Below are 22,072 nucleotides of genomic sequence, written 5' to 3'. Positions count from 1 at the left end.
ATTCTGAGACTGACAAGTACTGTAGATGTTGGATGGCTCTGCTCCTAAATACACCTGCAGTCAGCCATTAAGTATTGCACAATAAAACCGACCCATACTGAAAGTTTTGCCCAAGCCTTAGAGGCCACCCATCCTCTAGAGAAGCATTTCCATTCAGCAGAATTACAGGACCACCATAGACAAATAAAACAAATCTGTTAGCAGAGAGTTAGGTGACCTTCAGGAGAACATCATCTTCTAAGAAACTTACAGATATAAAACTCAAAATGAGTGGGGTGAAAAGGCCTCACAGGCTTTTGTGTCCTTGATTGCTTCCTTTGAGCCAAGTCATGTATGGAGATGAAGCACTGGGCATATTAATTTCCATGAAACTCATGTCCTGGCTGTATTTCTTACTGATTTGAGTAATTTCTTAGAATTGTTATTCTTTTAGTGATAATAATCTTACAGGAACCCTGGCCATAGGGTAGAAGGGGCCTCATGGATGACAGAAACCAGCCTCCTTTGCTTGAAATAGTGCCATATAATTCCAGTCACAAGACTTGCCAACCCAGGCTTTAAACTAGTGAGGCATCCTGTCCTCAGTGCTCTGTGGATATGGCTTTCCAAGAGTGCCCTGATGCCTAACTGGTTCTCTTGTGGTTTTAGCAAGTTTTATAGAACACTTACAGTCTTTACAGCTCTACCTGCAAAGCACTTCAAAAGATTCTGTTAAGACTTACCACAGTAAACCTGCTGACTCCATAATACAAATTCAAAGTAATTCCAGGTCAAACCTTTAATCAGAGAGACCTCTGTAAGCTGCTTCTCACCCTTATTAAAGAGATTTGGGAAACCATGAAGGAGGTTGGAGAGTTACTGCTGTGCTATTTAAAAAGGCTCCATTAAGATTTGGGTATTTTTATCTTTTAGAAAAAAACATTTGCACATTATAACTCTAAGAAGACAATTATAAGAGCATTCTGAGAGTCTTTTCATTTTAACTATATGGGGGGGAAATGGCACAGCAAAGTATGGGAAAGAAAATACATTGCCTAAGCCTTTTTCTTGAATAGGATCCTAACTAGCCATGTCACAGCTGCAGTGAAGTGTCTCATGTTCCTGTGATTTATTACTATAAGGGCCACATCATCTGCCAAAGTGTGCTTGTAAGAAATTAAATGGTTTCCAAAGGAAACTTTCAAACAAGACGGATTTTAGATTTGCATTTTCACCCTGATTAGTGTCTGTGAAGCTCCTTTGAAAACTTTTGTATCAAGCACAAATATAAAATTATTTCCAAATGCAGTTTGAATGGGGGAAGTTTTCAGGAAGGAAGCCCAGTTACCCACAGAAAGAGATTAAGAGACTGTTTAGAGGAGTGAGAAGGCAGAACAGCACTGAAAGAGAAAGGAAGTGGCAAAGTTCCAACATGCTGTGCCTTGGACCCAATTGCTTTCTGTCTAACATGATGAGTTGTTCACAGGCCTGAGTTACTCTGTTACCCTTTTAGCTTGACCATGGACAATAAGCCTCAAATCAAGTGTAAGAAACTAAGGGCTTGATCCTACACTCCCAATTGCCTTTCACTTCAAGCTGAGGAGGCAGAGCAGTATTAAGATCTATATTAATGTTGATCATGGTGCCATTTCTGATGGGCATCCATCCAAAAAATCCCAGAAAAGAAAACTCCCACAATTAGCCCAGCTACTGCAGAAAGACAATTTCAGACCACAGCAGAAAATGAAGCAGCAACATTTCCATTGATCCCAATAGCATCAGAGAACCTCAGAGTCAGCCTTTCAAGACTCTTGTTTGCATATGAGTGTTTCTGCCAACTTGTATCAAGTTCTCATTTTCAAAGCAAAATAAATTTAACCACACAATATTTGTCCACTGCTGTAAGACAGCTCTATTTTCTTTATGTAGGTCAGCAAAACTGAGTACATCTGTAAAGAAGTCCCAACACTTTCATTAGAAAGACTTTGGAAACATAAAATATTAATCTATTACATCTAAGGTATGGAAAGAGCCAAAACAAAATAGAAATACATGGAAAAGGAGAAAGTATGTAATAATCTAAACAGATTGGCAAGCTGGAACACTGGGTATTCTCTGTAGAATGTCCAGAAGTTACTACTCAGTAACAGGCCAAACAAACATCTTGGTCAGTCTTGACATATGCTATATAAATTACCAAAATTGCAGCAGTGAGGAAGGACTGACATCTTGCTGGCCTGAAGAAGTGACTTTATTTACAGATGTGCCAGGAAGTTCCTGAGGGTAAATTACTGTTGTGTCAAATGACATGCACTCTGTAGAATAAATGCTTTAAATAAATAACTTTAGTTCTCTAGCATCAGAATCAAAAAGCACAGATAGTTGACATCAGAGGGGATGTAACCAGATGCAGGGAATAACCAGATGCATGAATAGATGAAAATATGTAGCTAAGAATAAAAACAGAAGGGTTTTTTGAACTTGGTCTCCCTACCTTTATCTGGTAGAAAGGTTTTGCAGAGCTTCTGCAAGAGATTATTTCTGATTTTGAATTTGCAACAGCAGCAGTTGCCCTCAGTAGCACCTCCCTATAAACCATGAATACACATTCAAGGAGCACAAGTTGCACCACCACAACACCTCAATCCATTTGCTTTAGCACCAACCTGTAAAAGGATGACACACAACTGTTCAGTCTTCTACTTGCTTCCTTTTCTTCCTCCCAAGATAAAACAAGTGTTTCATCTAAACTACTGCAATTTCCTTGGGGAGACAGGATTGCATTGTAATGAAGCCCATCAAATTTGTTTTAGAACTATGAAATGCTGGGATCAGGCCAAAAGAATCCCTCCAGGCATATGGCATATTTCTCTTCCTATGCATTGTATCTACAGTCTCATTTCAATACCATGTACCAAAGTCTTTTCCTCATGCAGAGAAGCCAAGTAGCACAGGACAACCCACAGAGGACATTTCTGACAGATTGTTTGACAGATGCTCAAGACATGCTGTTGACACTGTATTTTTTACCTGGTTCAGATTAATAATTAAAACTGATTCAGCACTGAGAATCTTCTGACTTTGTACTGATCAGGAAAAAACATGCTCAACTATGAGATTACTAGAATCATTAAAATTCTATTTCAGAGAACTGCTGTTAAGTGATAATTTTGCTCTTCAAATTGCAAGAAAGGATTAATAATTGAATCCAAAGACTTAGTTATATATATTTGGTGGGTTTGTTTCTTAACAGAAAAAATGACTTGAGTAGAAATCCATTACAATTTTTAGTATTCCCATGCTAGTCTGATTCTAAGCTTTTCCATTAAGCAGCACAGTTATAACGGCATTAACTACTTAAGCAGCAAAAACAGCACATAATTATCACTTTTAATTCAATCTTTTAGCATGTGAATAGATACTGCACATCACTGACAATTCACATTCCTAAAGAGATTCTTCTATTCTGTCATAGCAGCTTCACCTCCTCTTGTACTGATATAACTGATCCAAGCATGTATAATTTTTTCTTCAATTAAAATTCCTCAGATTAATGAGATAGCAAATTTAAATCCAAAGGTGTAACAATCAGCTACTGCTTTATTTACCTTTAGATAGATGTTTAGATATGAGCAAGAACTAGGGCACAATTACCCATGTACCAGCATATCAGCATCTCAAACCATGTGTGTACTCTCCAAATTGCACATATTAAAAACAAAAGCCCCACATAAAGAGTATAAAGTATATGGAAGCTCTAGAGAAATTAGGGGAGAAGAGAGAAGACTATGCAGCACATACCATCCCATAATTTTCTGCAGAGGGCCTTTTTCAAATAATCCCAGACTGACAACACTAAGCTCCTTAAAGATGCCACAAAATCACTGCATCACTGTTTCATGCATTTTCTTTTAAAGGCCTATTAAGAACCCATTCCTTCTAATAGAATGGTATTTTCATCTCAACTTATTTTTTTCTTTTGGGATCGTGAAAATAAGATTTCCCTATCATTGCCTCTTTTTTTTTTTTTCCTGTTTCTATTTGATCAATGATGATTCATTTTTTCCTGTGCTTCTAAGAGAGTTGACATTAAAATGCCTAGTTTATATTCTCTTTCTGTTGTACTTTTGCATTGGAGTCACTCACAATGATGTCAGCCCAGCTCTAGGCATTGTCTCTGATAGTTCAATTCCAGCTGAATTGCTGGAGCCAGCAGGACATTAGCATTCACTTGATTGATTTAGCACACTCAGAGAATGAGTTTTGTATTCAGGGACACACATGAAAAACTGAAGAAATTATAAAGCAGTCTAAAGTTCTTTTAGAGTCACATATCTTTTCCTTCTCACATACCTTCCTGTGCTTGAGGGCGCCATCTAAATAACAGCCATTTCAATGCCAAGCCCTTCCCTGACAGTGCTCATGGAAGAAAGAGGAGAGAAAAGCAATTTAAAACTTGTTTGACATAGTTCATCAATTTAACAGATTTCAAGTCTAAAAGATCATATTATGCATTACCTCCTATAAATACAGGAGAATTTCCACTGTAATTTCCACATTTTGTCCAACAATTGGAGAGAACACTTTTTCAAAGGTAAATACTTCAAACTGAGTTCTGAAATAAGTATTAAAAATATAACATTTGATGGCTTTAAAACTTTCTTCCTTTGTCCAGTGCCTACCCTTATGACAAGGTTTTGGTGTTGTATGTGACTCAAGATGCACATGACCTACATAGAGTTTGTGTCTTTTCAGATTCCAGATTCTTAAATCTGGAAAACTGAAGTGAAAAAGAGAATGCAGGCCAAAATTTTCAGAAGAGGTGGCTAAAGTTTGGCTCAGGGATCCATCTGCCTCAAAAGAACTGCTGAGCTGAGCAGGTGCCTGTGAACTGAATCAAGAAATATGGCTTTATTTTCCTGCAAACTAGAATCTCCACCTCACTATGTTATGACTTCAAAACAGGGATTCCCAAACTTTTCAACAATAGGACTGAAGACCTCAGCAGACATGTTTGTTCGATTACACACTTTATGGGCTGCATGAAATGACTGGAAGGGCCATACTGTAATAGAACATAGCTGACCTCTTCTTAAAAGTCCTTTTCCTGCACTATCTCTGTGGGCTCCAATGGGTGTTCAGCTGCTCAAGGTGAGTTTGCAGCCTTCAGACCACAACCATACTTGATCCCTTTGACAGGACTTTTCACATCCTGATACTTCCCCCATGGCTAAGCTAGGCCAGAATGGTTTGTCTTGGGATGAATTACCTCAGCTGAAAACACCTTCAGCCAGCAATAAACATCCTTCCTTGAGTGGTGGGAAAGGATAAGCCAGAAATATATGACTGACAGACAAGCACTTTTTACAGCTATAAAAGACCACTATGATTTTCATGAAACCAGAAATCTCCTCTAGACTCTCTGAGTGTGTAGAGAGTTCTCCGTGATGTGGTGACATTCACATTGAGATACTTGCCTGGGACTCAGAGGAATTAGGAGACTCTTTGCACACCACCATCATTTGTTGGTAAGTGACATTGGCTCTAATCTATACTGTTTCTTTGCTAGCTGTAACATGGATACCTTTATTACTGTGCACTGTATTTTTATCTAGTAGTAGTTCTTTTGTTTATCCTGTGTTGTAAGTAAATCTGTTAAAGCCTTGAGTGTGTTTTCCTTATGTCTATTCAATAAATAATTCATGTTGTAATAAGCCTGATTGGTCATTATGAAGGACTTGAGAGAGAGAGTGGGTTTTGGGGAGCTGGCTGCCTCAATAAAGCTACTGTCTAATGCCAGAGAGCTGAGCAGAGGCAGGGACTTGTCTAAACTCTCCCCTTTCATTCATTACAACCTCCCTCTTCTGATGCAGTCAAATGGACAGGTAGAATTTGTGCATTTTCCAGTAGATTCAACATTATAAACATGTGGATGGTGTGACAACAACACCAGCGGTCCCAGTTCAACCTCACCTTTGCATTTCTCTTCATTCCAACAGTATCTCCTAATTAGGGGTCCTTTCTATATGACATGTAGCTCAACTGGTGTTTTAAGTGCTCAGAAACACCTGCAATAACTCTCCCTGGCTTCAGTTACCTGTTCTGAGTGCAGCTGCAGGCTCCAGCCCAGCCTCCCCCTGCACACACACATAGCAGGAAGACAGATGGGTCTGGACACTCATTTGTGATCATTAACAAGCAGTGCCTGTAAAAGATGACAAGTCATGTGTCAGCTGAAACATTTCACATTAATTGGAACAAAGTTCCTATCAAATATATTTTGATAATAGCCAACCTCTCAAGCATATTTTGCACCACACAGCGAGAATATGTTTGATGTCTTTTCTTGGAGGCAAGAAAGAGAACCAGAAGGCAAATGCAGCTACAGCCAGTGAAGAAAGACAAACAGAAAATAACAAGGAAACAGTTCTGTCTGTGGAGATAAGCAATGAACCATGGAGCCTATCAGCTCTGTCAGCAGGGTAGATCCTGACACAGGTCTGTGGGTTCCAAAGGCTGCTATTGTCCCAGAGACACTATCAGTAGGAAGTAGGAGATGATGTTGCAGCCAATGAACATCTCCATGGACAGTAAGACAGTACTCAAAGATGAAATCTGGCAATACTCTCTATGAATACAGGAGTGCATGTTTTAATACAAAGCTAATGCAAGGCCATTTGCAGTGATCTTAGAGGAGTCAGCTCTCCTGTTCATTCCTACAATGTGACTGAGCATTTCCCTTGGCTTTTCTCACTTAACTTCCATGTTAGGGCTGGCCCTTTCTCAGTTACAAGATTTGGTTGGTTCCCAGCCCATGGCAGAGTCACTTCAAATACTTGAATAGTTCAAATCCCCTGAAGTTCTTAAGAATAGTTTCTTGTAGTAATTTGAGATGGATAGTTAACAGGACTATATGTGTGTCTGTCTAAATGAGCTCCAAAATACTTCACAATCACTGTGGCGAGACCTTATGCATTACTATGCCATTTTAGTCTTTTTAACACCAAGCAACAGCTTCAGAAGCCAAAGAGTCTCCCTGGGTTTGTAGCATGTTTCCATGTTGCTTAGACTTTCTCCTCCCTGATCTACTGCTGGATAAAAGCAATGTTGAAAAGACATTAAAGCAACAGTTGAGATCTGTAGCTACATTAGTCATTCTGTCAGAGAGCGGGAAAGAACCTCACTGAAGTTAAGCAGGAAAACAATTTGTTGAAGCATCTGCTGAAGCAGTGAGCCACAACTCATTCAAATCTCTCTAAAGTACCTGATCAAGCAACTGCTGAAGCCCTGAAAGCCACAATTGATTCTGCAAACAGGGGATACTAAAAAAAGCTTTGAACTCATCTCTAGTCTCTGGTATGTGATAAAAACCTGACTGTCCACATATTTATTCCTTTAAAGCAGTCAGGTGGGGAAATACAGGATGAGTGACGTTCCCCTACCTGTACAAGCTTACAGTGCTCTCCTATCACTGTGTGTAATTGACATTAGTTCCACAGAACTGAGACATTTTGGACATGCACTGGCCCAACCAAAGGAATTATTTTGTAACAGTTTTATCTGAACCTCAACCAATTGTTCTCCTTAGCCAGAAGAGCTAAGGAGTCATCACAGGTCTTTTTGCCAAATGTAACATTGTTGAGCATTGAATTCTACAATAGAGCCTTAAAAAAAAAAAACCTTACCAAATAACTGAGGCATCTGAGGCACCCAGATAGGTGCCATAAAATCCAGAGCACCTCAGCTGTAAATTGACTAATATAAAACCTGCTATATTCATCCAACCAGGTTATAACTTACAAGATAGACAAAACCTGTATAGGGCTTTATCCTAATCAATGTCTTGGCTTAAGGGTATAGTTTATCAGTTAACAAAGAGAAAAAACTTGTAAAACCTCTTTCTTTTTTTTTTCTTCCCCAAGAAGCAGGTGGAAAAGGGGAGCAAACTGTTGTTCTGTGATGCTCGTTCAAATCAGGTGTCAACTCCAAGTTCTTGACAGCTGATGAAAAAGATTCTGACAATCTGGAGATCAGAACAATTATCACTGAAGGAAATAAAAGGTTGTATCAGTTGTAAATAAGGTTTTTGGTTTATTCTAAATATTAACTAACTTTGTGTGTGTTGTGCTGTCTGCCAGGGAGGCAGAGCAACAAGTGAAATGTGCCATGCTTTAAGCACAGTTTATTGTATTGGTTAGGAAATTTATGGCAGTATCTCTGGGATTTGTCCCTGGATATACCTGAAATACTGATATACTTGATATATATTTGATCCTACATATACTTGGATATATTTCATTTGATCCTGGATACAGTTTTAGGCTAGTTCTGCTAGTGAGGTGGATGGACAGAGAGACTGGGACAGGGGCAGGGGACTGAGGAGGGAGAGTGACATTTGTGAGAGGGGGCGACACTTGTGACACTTGTGGCACTGTGACGGGATAAAAGCCCAGGGGTTGTTTAACTGGGATTCTCCTCGGAGGCACCACCTCGAACTGTTTAGATGTTGCTGTGCCGGGAATAAATCCCTTTGTGTGACGGGACACCCGAGACTGAGCTATGGGAAACGTGCGGTCGAACGGGTGGGGAAGCCTGGTGTGACTGTGTGAGTACGGTGTGTGGGGAGCCAAGCGGGGCACCCGGCCTGTCCCTGAGGACGCCGTGAAGAGCCTTCTGTCCCCGCAGCGACTGTCCCTGGCGCTGGGAGCGCGACTGTCAAGGCTCAGACTCTCTAACCCCTGCGCTGGCACAGCAGGGCCCGCGCCTGTTCCCCTCCCTGAGGGGAGCTGAGGGAGGCAGGGCCGTGAGGGAGGCAGGGCCAGGCGCGCACCGCCAGGCGGCGCCCCCGCCCCACCGAGCGCACGGAGCCCGGGGCGGCCGCGCGGCGCTTCCGGTGGCGCAGGAAGGGGCGGCGCGCGCGGCTCCGGTGAGCGGCGGGAGCGGCGGGGCCGCGGCCGGGGAGCTCGGGGAGCTGCGGCGGGAGCGGCGGTACCGCCGGGGCCGCGGGTCGGGGAGTCTGGGGAGCTGCGGCGGCTCCGGCACCGAGCGCCGGGGAGCGGGGCAGGCGGGGACCGGGCTCCGGGAGGGCTCCCCGCGGGCCGCGTCAGCACCCGAGCCCGTCCCGCCGCCTCTCGGTGCTGCGGGCGAGGAGACGGCGGGGCCCGGGCCGTGCGGTCACGGCAGCGGAGAGGGGCCGGGGCACAGGGCTCGTACCCTTACCGAGAGCTCCGACCGGGAACCTGGATATCGCCACAGCTTTCACCAGCCTCGTCCCGGTGCGGGAGATGAGGGAACTGCAGCGGGGTTTAGAGATTGCGGACTGCATTAGAACCGTATGGAACCTGCACTAGTGCACTTATTCCTGTGAGTTCTTACAGTGCGTCTCTTTTCTAGGAAAAATGATTTCTGAAAGCAGCTCCTTCATCAAGGGTGTGGTGCTTGGAGGAGTTTTCTGCATGTTGGTTACGCTCCTCGGACACATTAAGGTGGGCCATGGGACCAAAGCACATCACCACGAGCATCATCACATCCAGGCTCCCAACAAGGAAGATGTCTTAAACCTCTCAGAAGGGGAACGTGTGGAGCTTAGTAAAAACATCAATGTGTACTGTATCATCCTTGTCAAACCAAAAGATCTGGGGCACTGGGCTGCAGCAAGGGAGACCTGGAGCAAGCACTGTGACAAGGCAGAATTCTACAGCTCAGAAAAGGTCAAAGTGTTCGATTCTGTGGCCGTCAACACAAACGATATGTGGGCGATGATGCGCAAAGCTTACAAGATCGCGTACGAACGCTATAAGGATGAATTCAGCTGGTTCTTCCTTGCATATCCAACAACATTTGCTATAATTGAAAATCTCAAGTATTTCTTACTGAAAAAAGACCCCTCTCAGCCTTTTTACATAGGCCACACTGTGAAATCTGGTGACCTTGAGTATGTAGATGGCGAGGGAGGAATCGTCTTAAGCATTGAGTCACTAAGACGCCTCTCCCGTGTTCTTGAAGACCCTGACAAGTGCCCAGAGCAGGGAGGTATGATTTGGAAACTGGCAGAGGACAAACAGCTGGCGATCTGCCTGAAGTACGGCGGCGTGTTTGCCGAAAACGCCGAAGATTCCGAAGGGAAAGACGTGTTCAACACTAAATCCGTGGGGGCGCTCATCAAGGAGGCCATGTCCACGCACCCGCAGCAGGTGGTGGACGGCTGCTGCTCCGACATGGCCATCACCTTCAGCGGGCTGGCCCCCAACCACATGCACGTGATGATGTACGGCGTGTACCGGCTGCGGCCCTACGGCCACTCCTACAGCGACGCCCTGGTGTTCCTGCCCCCTCCGGGCTCCGACAATGACTGACGGGGCCTCAGGGAAGGAGGAACCCTGGGGTGGCTCTTCTCACAACACACAGTTGTACTGACACGTTCTGGTACTGGTGTACAGGTTCTTTTGCACATTGAGGGTTGGGAAAGCTCTTCATTTTAAAAGTGGAAGGAGGATTTTTTTTCTAAATCTTTTATAGAGAAATGCTTTTGACAGTGCTGGAATGAAATTATTAAAAGAAGATGTTAATGTTTATTATAAAAGGAAATTGGGTTTATAGGGGGGGGTTTGTACATGTAAATATTTATTAATGAAAATGAAATGGACTTTAGTCTACTCTTAAAAATATATTTTTGCAAGACTTTGATTATTTCAGTTCTTCCAGGCATTTCTAGAATGTCTTTATACCTTTCTAAGTTGTACCAATAAAACTGACTACAGATTCAGTCTCAAAGACTGTAACTTTAAGCTATTTCTTTTACACTCAATACACACTCAATATCTTGAGCTTATATAGCACCTCATGTACAGCCTTCTAACAGCAGGAAGCAAGGTGACAAGAAATCTTGCAGCAGAGTAATATCAAGTGCCCTTTGGACTACTGTTTCTAAGCAGACAAAAGAGAAAGATAAACTGTAATTGCATAGGTATTAACATGGTCAGGGAGTCTGTTAGCACAGGATTAATTGCTCATTTAAAATTTCACTCCATCTACAAGCATGTTAGAATAAAGATTCAGTATTATTTTTACTCCTGTTACTGGATGGTAATAGTGTTTACAAGGAAGAAGTTGGTTAATTGTCAGTAGAATTTGGTGTTTGGTTTGGGGTTTCTTCATGCTTTTTTTTTTTAACAATAGAGGGCACTCAGTTTTACACAAGTTGCTGGGTCACGCTCCTATCCACCCACAGCCTGTGTAAACAAAGAGCACTTCAGTACTTACTCCATTTAGAATTCAGTGACCTGACATGGGTGTTTAAAGACTTGAGAAAGGTATAACATCCATCTGTTACATTTGTGACTGTCACAGGCTTTGTTGGTATTACAATATTCATAAAACACAGGAGCAGACTCTGTTCTCTCACCTTTAACCAACCAGTTGTAACGCCCTACCCTGAGCTGCAAGTGGGCAGGTGGGGAAGTGGAACAGCAGCTTCAGAGCTGATGAGAATATCCACATCTTGGGTTTTCTGTTTTAAGCATCAAGTTTTTGACAAGACACCTGCTCAGACCCCCATACAGGCTCCCACAGCTCAGCTGCTTTTTGAAAGGTGAGACAAGAACCACCTGCCCATCCCCTCATCAGTCAGAGCTCAGCTGACAGCAACACAATTGCTGCCAAAACCCAGGTAAAACTTGTACTTTTGATGTTTTGCTAATCTGGTTTATAAATTAAGCCTTATTTGACTTGTATCTCCTTACAGAATAATACAGCTGCAAAAACTTTGACAAAACCAGATAAAGCAAGCAAAACTTTCAGTGTTTCTGATTATTAAAAACAGTTCTGACCCCCCTGCAGCAACAGCAGTCATTGAAGAATGAGAGTGAACAATTCCAACAAGAAAAAAATCTTATTTGTCACAGATTTGAGGTGCTGTAGGACAACAGGAAGAGATAAGATGGAAGGAAACCACAAAAAGCAAGATTAGCTCATTTTACAACAAAAAAACCCCACCAACACTGAAGCATTAAGTGATTTCCCATAGTACCAGAAATCAATATATTTACAATGAAATCTTTAAATGTTCACCAGCATTCTGAAATTCTGAGGTATAATCAGAACTCTTTCTGCAACACTGCTTAAATTTTGTCTTCCTACATTGATAGTTTCAGGTTTACCCTGTCATTTTCAGAAGTAGAGTCTTGTAAATAATTTTACAGAATTTTAAAAGCAGCATTCCTTCTGCCATGATTTAACTTGGCTTTAGAATCAGCTGGAGAACACCTTGGCTCCTATCATCTGTAAAGGTCCAGGGTGGGGAAACCAAGCCTGCAGAACAGCACCACAAGGCACTGGCACACCAAGTTACATTCTGCTGCTGTAAAATGCATGTGTTAAAGACTTGAAGTATTAATAAATGCTTCCAGAGACAGTTATGAGTGGTAGACCTTAAAAGTTTCCTTAATTTATTACAGTATTCCATTTTTCCATAGGCATAGCTTTGGGTATGCTGAACAAAGGACTGGGTTATCCAGACAGACACACAGTGCTCCTGAACCCCTTCTGTAGCTGTACAGAGACACGTGGCAGTGTGCACAAGCTGAGAGCTCTTCAAGTCCCACCTGAAAAAGTTGCTCCTGGCTATACTGAAAAACATGTTTTGCTGTCATGCCTTTATTTAACAGTGACTTTGTTTCTGCTCCTAAAATAAGGCGGCATACAGGGAGTAGAGAGCATCAGGCACCAGGGTGGCACACACTTCACTGGCAGTGTGCCCACCAGTACTACAAACTCCTCTAGAAGGACAGCAGTATCAAAGTGTTGGCAGGTAGAAATCTGAACATACATACAGTCTTCAGATATGAGCCACCACAAAAGAATTTCTAATCCACATATCAGTCTGAGTTCATAAATCCTATACAGATAAATGCGTATTAAAAAGAGAAAATCCTTAAGTAAAATGAAGTTAATGCTCTTAATAAGTTAAAAAATAATGTCAAAAAACCTGATTTCTCCACATTCGAGAAACTAGGTAGACTAACAAGATGTCAAGAAAAAATCTGAAATGCTTCAGAGGTTTTGTAAACCATATTTATATTTCACACACGCTTTATATTATGCTTTTAGAAGAGCACAAAAATGTAAACATTTCTTGGCTTTTTCCTCCTTTCCACTTGAAATAGTCTACTCACAGTCCATGCAGAATCATTCATCAAATATCTTCAGTCACTGAAGACTCAGGTTTAAGACAAAACAAAGTAACTGTAATAAAAAGAAATCTAGAAAACTATTGTAGCCTAACAGTACTTTTGCATTCAACTGATTTATTTAGCATAGCCACAGAACAAAATAATTTGTACATTCAGTCACATTAAAAACAAGGAATTACAAAGCAGTCCACATTTAATCTAAGTGCATTCCTTTGGAGTAACAGTTCCTGTTGTTTCACTTGTATGTCTTCATATGCCAAAGGCCATCATTTAAATAGTGGATATTCTCAATACCAATCCCTTTGTTGACCTTCTCACTGTAGGAGGAAGAACATACAGCAGTATTAGCTAGGTTAAACATGAGAGCACTACAAAATACATTATTTCAAGTAGAAACTGCAAGATTTGTCAACTGGAAGGGGAAAGCTACCAATCACAAAGTCATTATCTTCCACAGCAGGTGGACAAGAAACAATATTTGTTATTACATGTGCCCACATTGCTGACTGATAAGAGGACAATATTTGCCTTCCACGTCTTTTCAACAGCTTTCCACAGCATTTTTACTACTTCTTTGTGGGACACAGTTCTTTAGACAACACTTCTACTTTTCTCCATTTTACCATTTCTGCATCAAAGTAGCACAGCAGTTGTGCACCTCCCCTCCAAGCACAGGATGTGGTACAAGATGACTGGAATGTAGAATCTAACAAGTTCTGGTTCCAAGTGTGCCAATGACACAATCAAATGCAGGTGAGCTGCCTCACTTCTAGTTGCAGGTCATCTACCCACTTCATAAAGAATTAAAAATGCTAAATTTATGTGCCAAGGACTTTCAGCTTGTTAGAGACATGCTATCCTCCATAGTATTGACTACCTTTTGATTTATGTCATCTTTTAAAAATTACTGGATTTTGTCTGTTTATTTTTCCAGTTTAAAAAAAAAAAAAACACCAATGAACTAGTTTTGCCACAATAAACAAAACTAATCTCTTTTTGGGAGTAAGAACAAGTTTCATTCCCCTGGATAATATAATTTACTCTATTTACACCAAGTGTTCTGTTACCTACACAACCTGTCCAAAAGTATCAGGAAGGGAAATGCTGCTAACACAATATTAACGCATTATATGTAGTAATTACACCAAGAGATTGAAATCCCACTGCCTAAACCTGAAAATTGTGGAACAACATCACACAAAAAAAGCAGCTAACAGGCTGCAGAGAGGAGTATCACTTCATCTTCCTCTCCAGTTCATGTTGCTTCTCCCAGGAACAGGATATTCAGCTGCAAGGCTGGTGGATTTGAAGGTAGGTATACAAAGGACCTTGGTTTGCAATGATCACAGTGTGTCACTGCTCTCTTAGGACTGGGACACAGGTAGCTTTTCTTTCTACTCTTGGAGTCTTTAGAAGCACCACAAAGAATCCTGAAGAACAGAATTCCTCAACAGCTACAGCAGGTCCAAATCCAGGTTTCTGCAGTCCCTCTCCATCCCTGTCCTCCAAGACATTCCCCCCTCTCTGCCTCGGGCTACTATTATGACTTAGAACAGGCTTGTTGACAATTACCCACACAAAGAGTGACTTATTTTCACCAAAAAAGCTTCCTCACTGCCCCAAGTGACAGGTCTGGAAACCAACACAGGCCAAACCTGCTGGGTGCACCTCACATCCTGCAAGATGTTAATAGAACTTAAAATGACAAAGTGATTTAGCTACTTATGATTTAGCACTATCTGAAAGCCAAGAACAACTAACATCCATTTCCATTTTCTGTATCTCTTTTCCTTCTCAAACAGTTTTCTGTTTATCCTGAGCAGAACTCTAAATTTCACAAGAGGCTCAGCTAAGTTAGTCAGCACATCAAGAAGGAATGCTGGGCTGCTGTGGATACACCCTGAGGAAAAAGAGCAGGTCACAGAGAAAAAAAAGCCTGGACAGGCAACCAAGATCCAGCAGGACTTGAGTCTCTGCAGACAAAAATCTCTTCAATGTTTTCAATCCTCTCAAATCCAAATTACACCTCTTGCCTAGCCCAGGTATTACTCTGTACCCAACACATGCTGCAACAGCAGTGCAGTAACCCTGACAGTGGTGCTTATACTCCAAACTAACACAAGAATAATAACATGGGACAGGTTATATTTCAGCTTTTAAAACACTTACATGTCCTCAGCTGACATCTTCATTACTCCCACACATAATGCATGTTGTTTCCCCTCTGCCATAATTGCCTACAAATTACTGCTAAGGAAAACAGAGTTCTTTTTAAACTGTTTCAGAAAAGTCAAAGCAATATAAAGAAATTACTTCCAAAAACACTTTCAAAAGCCAGTGTTGAACTTTTAATCTTTTAGTAATTCTAGAGTTCCAGTTCTTAAAGATAAGCAAAACAATGCACTGAATTTAACAACTGAATCAGTGTGCAGAACAAAGCATGCATTTATGAACTTGGAAGAACAATTACAGAAAAAATCTCCCAGTGCTAAATTTCTTCCTTTGTGCCTAACACAGAGATGACAGTCTCTGCCTTTCTGGAACAAAACAGCACATGTTTGTGGGGCCATTTTAGATTCCAAGGCACAGAAGAATTGAGATACCAATTTAAAAACCACAAGTACTGAAATCACATGTGTCCTTTTCAGAGCTTAGCACATGATGTTCACTGCTGATCTTTTCCTATAGCATCCAACTAACAACAAAAGCAGCACAGCTTGGTGCTGTAAATGCTGTATTTGTTCAGGGTTCTTTTCTCAGTAAGGAGTGAATTAGCACACTTTCCTCATTTGACATACACTAACTTCATCAGACACAGAGAGCAAGTCCTGACTGCAGTAAAGCTGATCCTACTCACCTTTCCTAATGCCTTAAGAATAGGAGAGAATTCTTCTGAAGGGAATACAAGATTGACTAAGAAGGCAGGGCACAAATTGCACTGTACCTCATCTACTTTTACCATTCTGCATAAAATCACTAAGGAGTTCCACTTACCAATGAGATTAATGGAACAGAAGCCCACCCAACAGTACAGCAGGAATAGTTATGTGGTTTGGAACATACAGTAAGTGAAAAAATATTAACAACTTTAACCTTGCCGAGCAATATCTAAACCTCTGCAGCTCCTTTCTGATTATTAGTTATTTCATGAAATCCAATTAAAACTCAAAGTAAAACAGATAAAAATCAACTGAGAAAAACACAAGAACAGAAATGTAACTCATCCCACAGTGAGATGAATTCATATTTAAAAAGGATACAACAACAGTGTCAACAGCAGCAGGGTAAAGCTTTGCTCCAGGAGATGTCAGGCCAGGGCACATTATATTAGCTCCACTCAGAACGAATTTAATGGCGCCTTTATCAACCTGCTGATGCGGGAGAATAAATGGGTCTAGGAGGGGAAAGACACAGCATTGCCATTAATACAGCACCAGACAACATGAACAGCTCATTGTAAAGTCAGTTTAAACAGGGCAGTGAGATCTAGAGTGTCCTGCAAGGGTAGAAGTATGAGAAACAATTACCAGAGCTCCTGCTGGGTGGTACTGTCCCAAAAGGACACAAATATTGACCCCAAAGGACACAAACACTGACCCAAAGGGACACAGGTACTGTCCTCCCAGACCACAGCTTTTATCTGAGAACCAAAGGTATTCCAGCACTTCAGGCGATGGCTCCTGCACACTCTCAGACCCACAGACTGAGCAACAATTTTCCACTAGGGAAAACAACCACACAAGTGCCCATCCTAAGAGATCTTAAAACCAAGGGGTCTTAAATCCTGCAAACTCCATGTACTCTTACAAATTATTCCAACGTGAAAGAAAAACAGTTTAACGTTAACAGAACAAAAAAGGCAAACACAGACAAAATTCATGAAAGCTGTCAGCTCTCCAAGCCATCCTTCAAGGGCAGGCACACTCCTGAAGCATTTCCAACACTGAGATCTGACTGAATAACGTTCTTTAGGATTCAAAACAGAGTAACACAATCAAGCAGAACAGCAAGAAAATATTGCAAGAGTAAATTTGTGAAAAGTAAAAAGCATGCAGCCTAAGTTTCTACAGGAGACAGATATACATCATTAAACTCAGGAAGACAGAATATTTTTCTAGTAAGAACTTACAAGTATTTGTATAACAAAAAGACTTGAAAGAAAAAAGATAGGGACCAACAATAGCAAACTTAAATCTCTGTTCTAAGAGAGCCTTTCAAGATTTTTTACAGAGCTTTACACAACTTAATTCTTACTTAAGTTCAGATTGCTTAGCATATAGCATGGAGGCAATTAGCATAGACATGTGAAATAGAAAATTAATAAATTCCAGTTAAGAAAGTATACTGTGTCTTTAACATCTATTCTGGAACATGCATTTGCATGGAATATATGGAATGGAGGCTCTTTTTAATTTGTTTCTAGAGATGTCCTGTGGAATCACGCTGTCACCCTGCTCTTCCCAGCACAGCCCCCCTCAGAAAACTTACATTTGTGAAGCAACCTTAGTGTCGGGTAAAAAATCCCTTCTCTTTGCCTGAAGAACAGCAACTCCCCATTCACAGTGAGGATTTCTATATGTTCATGACTGCAAGATTAAAAAAAAGAAAATCCAAGAGCTACTTAACCCTTCTACACTTTAAATACAGTATTTTACTTAATGGAGTCTGGTCTTAGCACCTGAGAATAAAAACAGTCAATTAGCAACAAAATTTAAAACTAAAAATATTATCTTTTTTTATGACTTGTTCTTCAGCAGTGGTCTCCTTCTTCCCCCTTGGAGAAAAAAGAAACCTACTGACCAAATACACAAACTGCATTTCCTTGGCACTGCTTTTTAAATGCAATACAAAGAGCAAATAATGAGGATTCAGCAAAAATGTACGACCCTCTATTTAAAAAAAAAAGTAAAATAATCGAGATAATACATGGAAGCCCAAAAACAGTACAAAATGTTACTGACAGGAATCCAAACAATTTTGAGCTTCCATGTGCATAAAGCTGAATACTTCCCTTCAACAACAGGCTGATCCTTGGAGAGACCCTGAGTACACTGCACATTAGCTACTAGGATGCATTTTTAAGCTCCTCAAGCATCCTACTAGCATGTGACTTTAAAGCACAACTTTCTAACTAGCTATCAAGAGATGATGAACGCCTATCAAAGGTGGTAGGTTTATTTACTTTACAAAGGAAACATACAAAGGAAGCAATCCTAGCACCTTGAAAGCAAAGTTGAAGAGAAGAGATACTTACCATCTTACTATTTTGACTGGATCCTTCTTTGGCATGATTTGGTTTAGCCATGGTTCAATAACAGGAAATTGGTCTATCAGTTGATTCTTGATACCTTTAATAACTGAAGTCTTCAGCTGGATACAGTTTGATACATTCTCCTTTTCATCAAATCTGTCAAATGAAAGTGTTTTAGAAATGCAGTTTGTTCCTCAAAAGATGTATTTTTCAGGAGCTGTCTTCAGAAGTGTACTATAGAGGTCTAACAGCAGACTGACAGTCCAGCAGGATTTCATTAATGTTAAGTTTGTCCCTGGGGAACACCTGGGCTGGGGGAAGGCAGGGGGTCCCCCCTAAACTTTCCGTACGGCCACAGCGCGTGTTCAGTGTCACAGATAAACCCCGGCCCACTGCGCTATTTTACCCAACTCCAAGAGAACTATGCCGGCAACACAAACACCCACAGCCCTGCTCCGAGGCGAACCCTCCACGTCCACCACAGAAACACGACCGGCGCTCTGCACCAGCCCAAGTTGGGATAAGTTAATGACTCAGCTCCATTTACCGAGCGAGTGCCCGGGGCAAAGCCGAGGGCTCCGGGCGGCGGGGCCCGAGGAGGCCGCGGGGCCGCTCCCGCCAGCGCAGCGCCGAGCCCGGGGCTGAGGGGGCGCCGGGCCCGGGGCTGAGGGGGCGCCGGGCCCCTTCCCCTCCCTTCCCTTCCCTTCCCTGCCTTCCCCCGCGCCCCCAGCCCGGCCGCACTCACTTCTTGAACATCCTGCGGGCGGGCAGGCCGGGCCGGCGGCGGGCGGGCAGCCACAGCCTCGGCGCTGCTCACACGCGGCTCCGGCCGGGCCGTGCCTCGCTCCGCGCCCGCCGGAAGCGCCGCTCCATCCCCGCGGAACGGGCGGGGCCAGCCGGCAGCGCCGCCCGCCTCGCATGGCCCCCTGCCCACCGCTGCCCTCCGCACCACACAGTATTATTGTTATTATCGTTATTATTATTGGGCTTTCACAGCCACCGGCTGCTTGGTACTGACAGGCACGGTGCTGTTTCCCAGGTAATGTATCGATTTTTGGTAAAATAAGAAGAGCGAAGTGCTAATAGCTACTGGCATCATTTAAACACAAAATATGTTTAACTGGAAAAAACACAGCCATCTTCAAACTAGCAGAGCAGAAGCTATCCTCACGACAGCTTCAGAGGACACAAGATACTGTCAACAGCATTCTGGGGGGGAAAAAAATAGAGTTGTTGTCAAACAGCCGATACTGGAGCTGGGCAGGGAACCAGGCCCAGGTGACAGTGCCACATCTTCAGGGTGGGGAGGGAGCAGAAGCCTGGCTTGTAGAGAAGATGTCATCCAGACAGATGGATTCTGGTGGAGAGAGCCGTCCATAGTGTGTTTTAGAATCAAATTAGGTCTTGCCATCACGATGCAGCAATTGTGAATAGAAAGCCATAGGCAGGTAGAATTCACCACACTGCTTTTTCACTCTTTGAGGAGCAGACCTGTGTTTGTTCTTTAGGCTGGTGTTTGCTATATAAACAGACATGCAGGTGATTACCCAGTCTCTTTTAGAGTCAGGGAAATGCCATGATTGGCATAAAGGGGAGGGAGGAGAGGACATAAAACACCAGGTTATCATTGTGCTAACAACCGAGTTCTTTTTTCCATACAAAACAATTTAATCACCTTTCATACTATAACACGTAATTAAAATCTAATACTTAAAAGTTACATCAGCCAAACAAAGTAAAATCAAGCTTTATACATGGTATCATTCAAACAGTGCAGTACAGCTTTGGAAACAAACACACTAATAACTTTTTAAAAGGATAGGAATTAACTATAGCATTACATAAATAGTCAAGCATTTCATTAATGAATGCCACCTTCATCTACTTTGTAGCATCACTAAAAATACTGAGTGATGATCAAGAAACACAGTGATACTGCTAATCCCCAGGATTAGAAAATAAAAATGGGAGTTAATCATACTGACAAACTATTCCTTATGTTCTGGTGATCCTCAGAAAAACTTTCATCAAATAATACTTTGCTGTGCAAACAACATCTTTTAAAACTGTAATGAAAAATTCATCATATCCTACCTCAAATGATAGAAACACAAGGTAAACTTCTACCCTTCTGAGAAAGACAGCACATCTCACTGAAGTCACCTGAGCCACTGGTTTCACACCTGCCTAAAACAGCAAGACTAGGCCCAAATTTTCAAAAATTGCCTTTGTCAAGAAGAAGGTCTTACTTCTACACTTCTGCTACCTTAAAGCAGTGTTACTGTTCAGCCTCAACACCAAAAGGCTGGAGACATTTGCTCTGGTTGCAGGGTCACTTTTAAGTACCAAAATTTTAAAAGCATGGTACCTGCACAAGACTGACAAAGCAAGGGGAACATCCAGCAACTGCCCTGACAGAAACCACACCTCAGGATCACATGCTAAATAGAAAGGATTTAGGATTTCACCCCTCCCATAAGTATTGGTAGAAAAAGGGGGAAAATCCATCACATCTGGCTTCTTCCTGGATCCCCAGAAGTAACATTACCTTGCCTCCATCTGCTCTCTTATATCCAAAAGCCAAATATTCTAACTGATGGGACAGTCATTGACTGTTAAAACCAGACTGAAGCTTTGTTTTGCTGGGGTTTTTTCAAATGTACTTTTCTACACATTACAAGCATGACCTTCCCGGCCTCAGGAGTTGTCTGACAGTGACTCTGTCATAAAACATACTCCAGAAGAGCCTCAGTAACATTGCATTCCTATATCTCTATGTACCAGTTGCTGTCAAGTTTCTGTCATCTTTTCCTATCCAACATAAAAGTGCCACTAGACTTCCCCTGAGGGAAGTCTAGTGCTGAGGAGCTCTGATGTCTTGTGTATGAGGTATGTGCTCTAAGCTGAAGTCCACGGAGAATCTCCTGGAACAAAACCTCATCACTTGGTTTGTTGCTTTTTCCACAGCCGTTTGTCAACAGTGTTTGAATCCTAACAACATTCCTGGGGAGTTTATTGTCCCTTTGGTAACAGACCCACCAACATCAAAAAAGAGACTCCAAAGGCCTACAACTTCTGTTCTTTCTAAAAGTTACAAAATAAAATTTAAAAAAGCAAACCATAGGCTGTAGCCCAGTACAAGCCCGTATGTATGAAAATCATATCAAAAAGTTGACGCTAAATTAATGTTTATAAATAAGTGTAAGAAAAACCATTTCCAAACCAAACTAACAGGCCTCGGCCTAGGCCGCAGGCTCCGGGGGAACGAGCTCCCGCGAACGCCGCCGTGCACCGCACGGAGCGCGGCCGGAGCCTGCGGCGAGCCTGAGGCGGGGCCGGGCCGGGCCGGGCCGGGCCGGGCGAGGCAGGGCGGGACCCCGGGGCGAAACTCCCCGGAACGGAACTCCCGGGCCCCGCACTCCCGCCCCAGGGGGCGGCCGCACGCCGGCGCGGGGGGCACCGAGCCCGATCAGTTCCGGTGGGCCCGAGGGCGCCGGCGGGGCCGGGGGCGGGTCCCGGGGCGGATCCCGGGGCGGATCCCGGGGCGGATCCCGGGGCGGATCCCGGGGCGGATCCCGGGGCGGTGCCAGCGCTTCCCGGCTGCGCTTCCGTGCGCCGCGCCCCGTCATGCACGGCGGGCGGATGCGCCGCC

The 22,072-nt window shown here is 42.6% G+C and overlaps 2 protein-coding genes across 4 annotated transcripts; one reads left to right on the top strand and one right to left on the bottom strand.

Annotated features, from left to right (window-relative positions):
• The first annotated feature begins 8,890 nt into the window (after positions 1 to 8,890).
• Positions 8,891 to 10,752, top strand: C1GALT1C1 (C1GALT1 specific chaperone 1). 3 transcript variants are annotated; one of them, XM_059482904.1, is made up of 2 exons: positions 8,891 to 8,905; positions 9,373 to 10,752. In XM_059482904.1, exon 2 carries the CDS (start codon positions 9,378 to 9,380, stop codon positions 10,332 to 10,334), a length of 957 nt encoding a protein of 318 aa, XP_059338887.1. In that variant the 5' UTR covers positions 8,891 to 8,905; positions 9,373 to 9,377; the 3' UTR covers positions 10,335 to 10,752. The 3 variants fall into 3 exon arrangements, with proteins under 3 accessions (XP_059338887.1, XP_059338889.1, XP_059338888.1); XM_059482906.1 differs by lacking the exon at positions 8,891 to 8,905 and adding an exon at positions 8,916 to 8,967; XM_059482905.1 differs by lacking the exon at positions 8,891 to 8,905 and adding an exon at positions 9,139 to 9,254.
• Positions 10,753 to 13,263: 2,511 nt separating this feature from the next.
• On the bottom strand, positions 13,264 to 19,292 carry MCTS1 (MCTS1 re-initiation and release factor). The gene is made up of 6 exons (XM_059483177.1): positions 19,166 to 19,292; positions 18,424 to 18,576; positions 17,658 to 17,755; positions 16,430 to 16,563; positions 15,339 to 15,406; positions 13,264 to 13,486 (listed from the first exon to the last, which is right to left on the bottom strand). The coding sequence occupies exons 1-6, from the start codon at positions 19,174 to 19,176 to the stop codon at positions 13,405 to 13,407; spliced, it is 546 nt and encodes a 181-aa protein (XP_059339160.1). The 5' UTR covers positions 19,177 to 19,292; the 3' UTR covers positions 13,264 to 13,404.
• Between the last annotated feature and the right edge of the window lie 2,780 nt (positions 19,293 to 22,072).

This window comes from Ammospiza nelsoni, chromosome 15, assembly GCF_027579445.1.
Source record: "Ammospiza nelsoni isolate bAmmNel1 chromosome 15, bAmmNel1.pri, whole genome shotgun sequence".
NCBI lineage: Eukaryota > Metazoa > Chordata > Aves > Passeriformes > Passerellidae > Ammospiza > Ammospiza nelsoni.
This window is presented reverse-complemented; position numbering and strand designations above follow the sequence as displayed.

Bases quoted from the DNA above. Each gene is read 5' to 3' on its own strand.
- C1GALT1C1 (XM_059482904.1), top strand. From the start codon at position 9,378: ATGATTTCTGAAAGCAGCTCCTTCATCAAGGGTGTGGTGCTTGGAGGA.
- MCTS1 (XM_059483177.1), bottom strand. The intron at 16,564-17,657 runs GTAAGTTTTCTG...TTCCCCTCCTAG, and splicing joins ACTAAGGTTGCTTCACAAAT to ACCCATTTATTCTCCCGCAT. The intron at 13,487-15,338 runs GTAAGTGTTTTA...TTCCTCCTACAG, and splicing joins AAGATGTCAGCTGAGGACAT to TGAGAAGGTCAACAAAGGGA.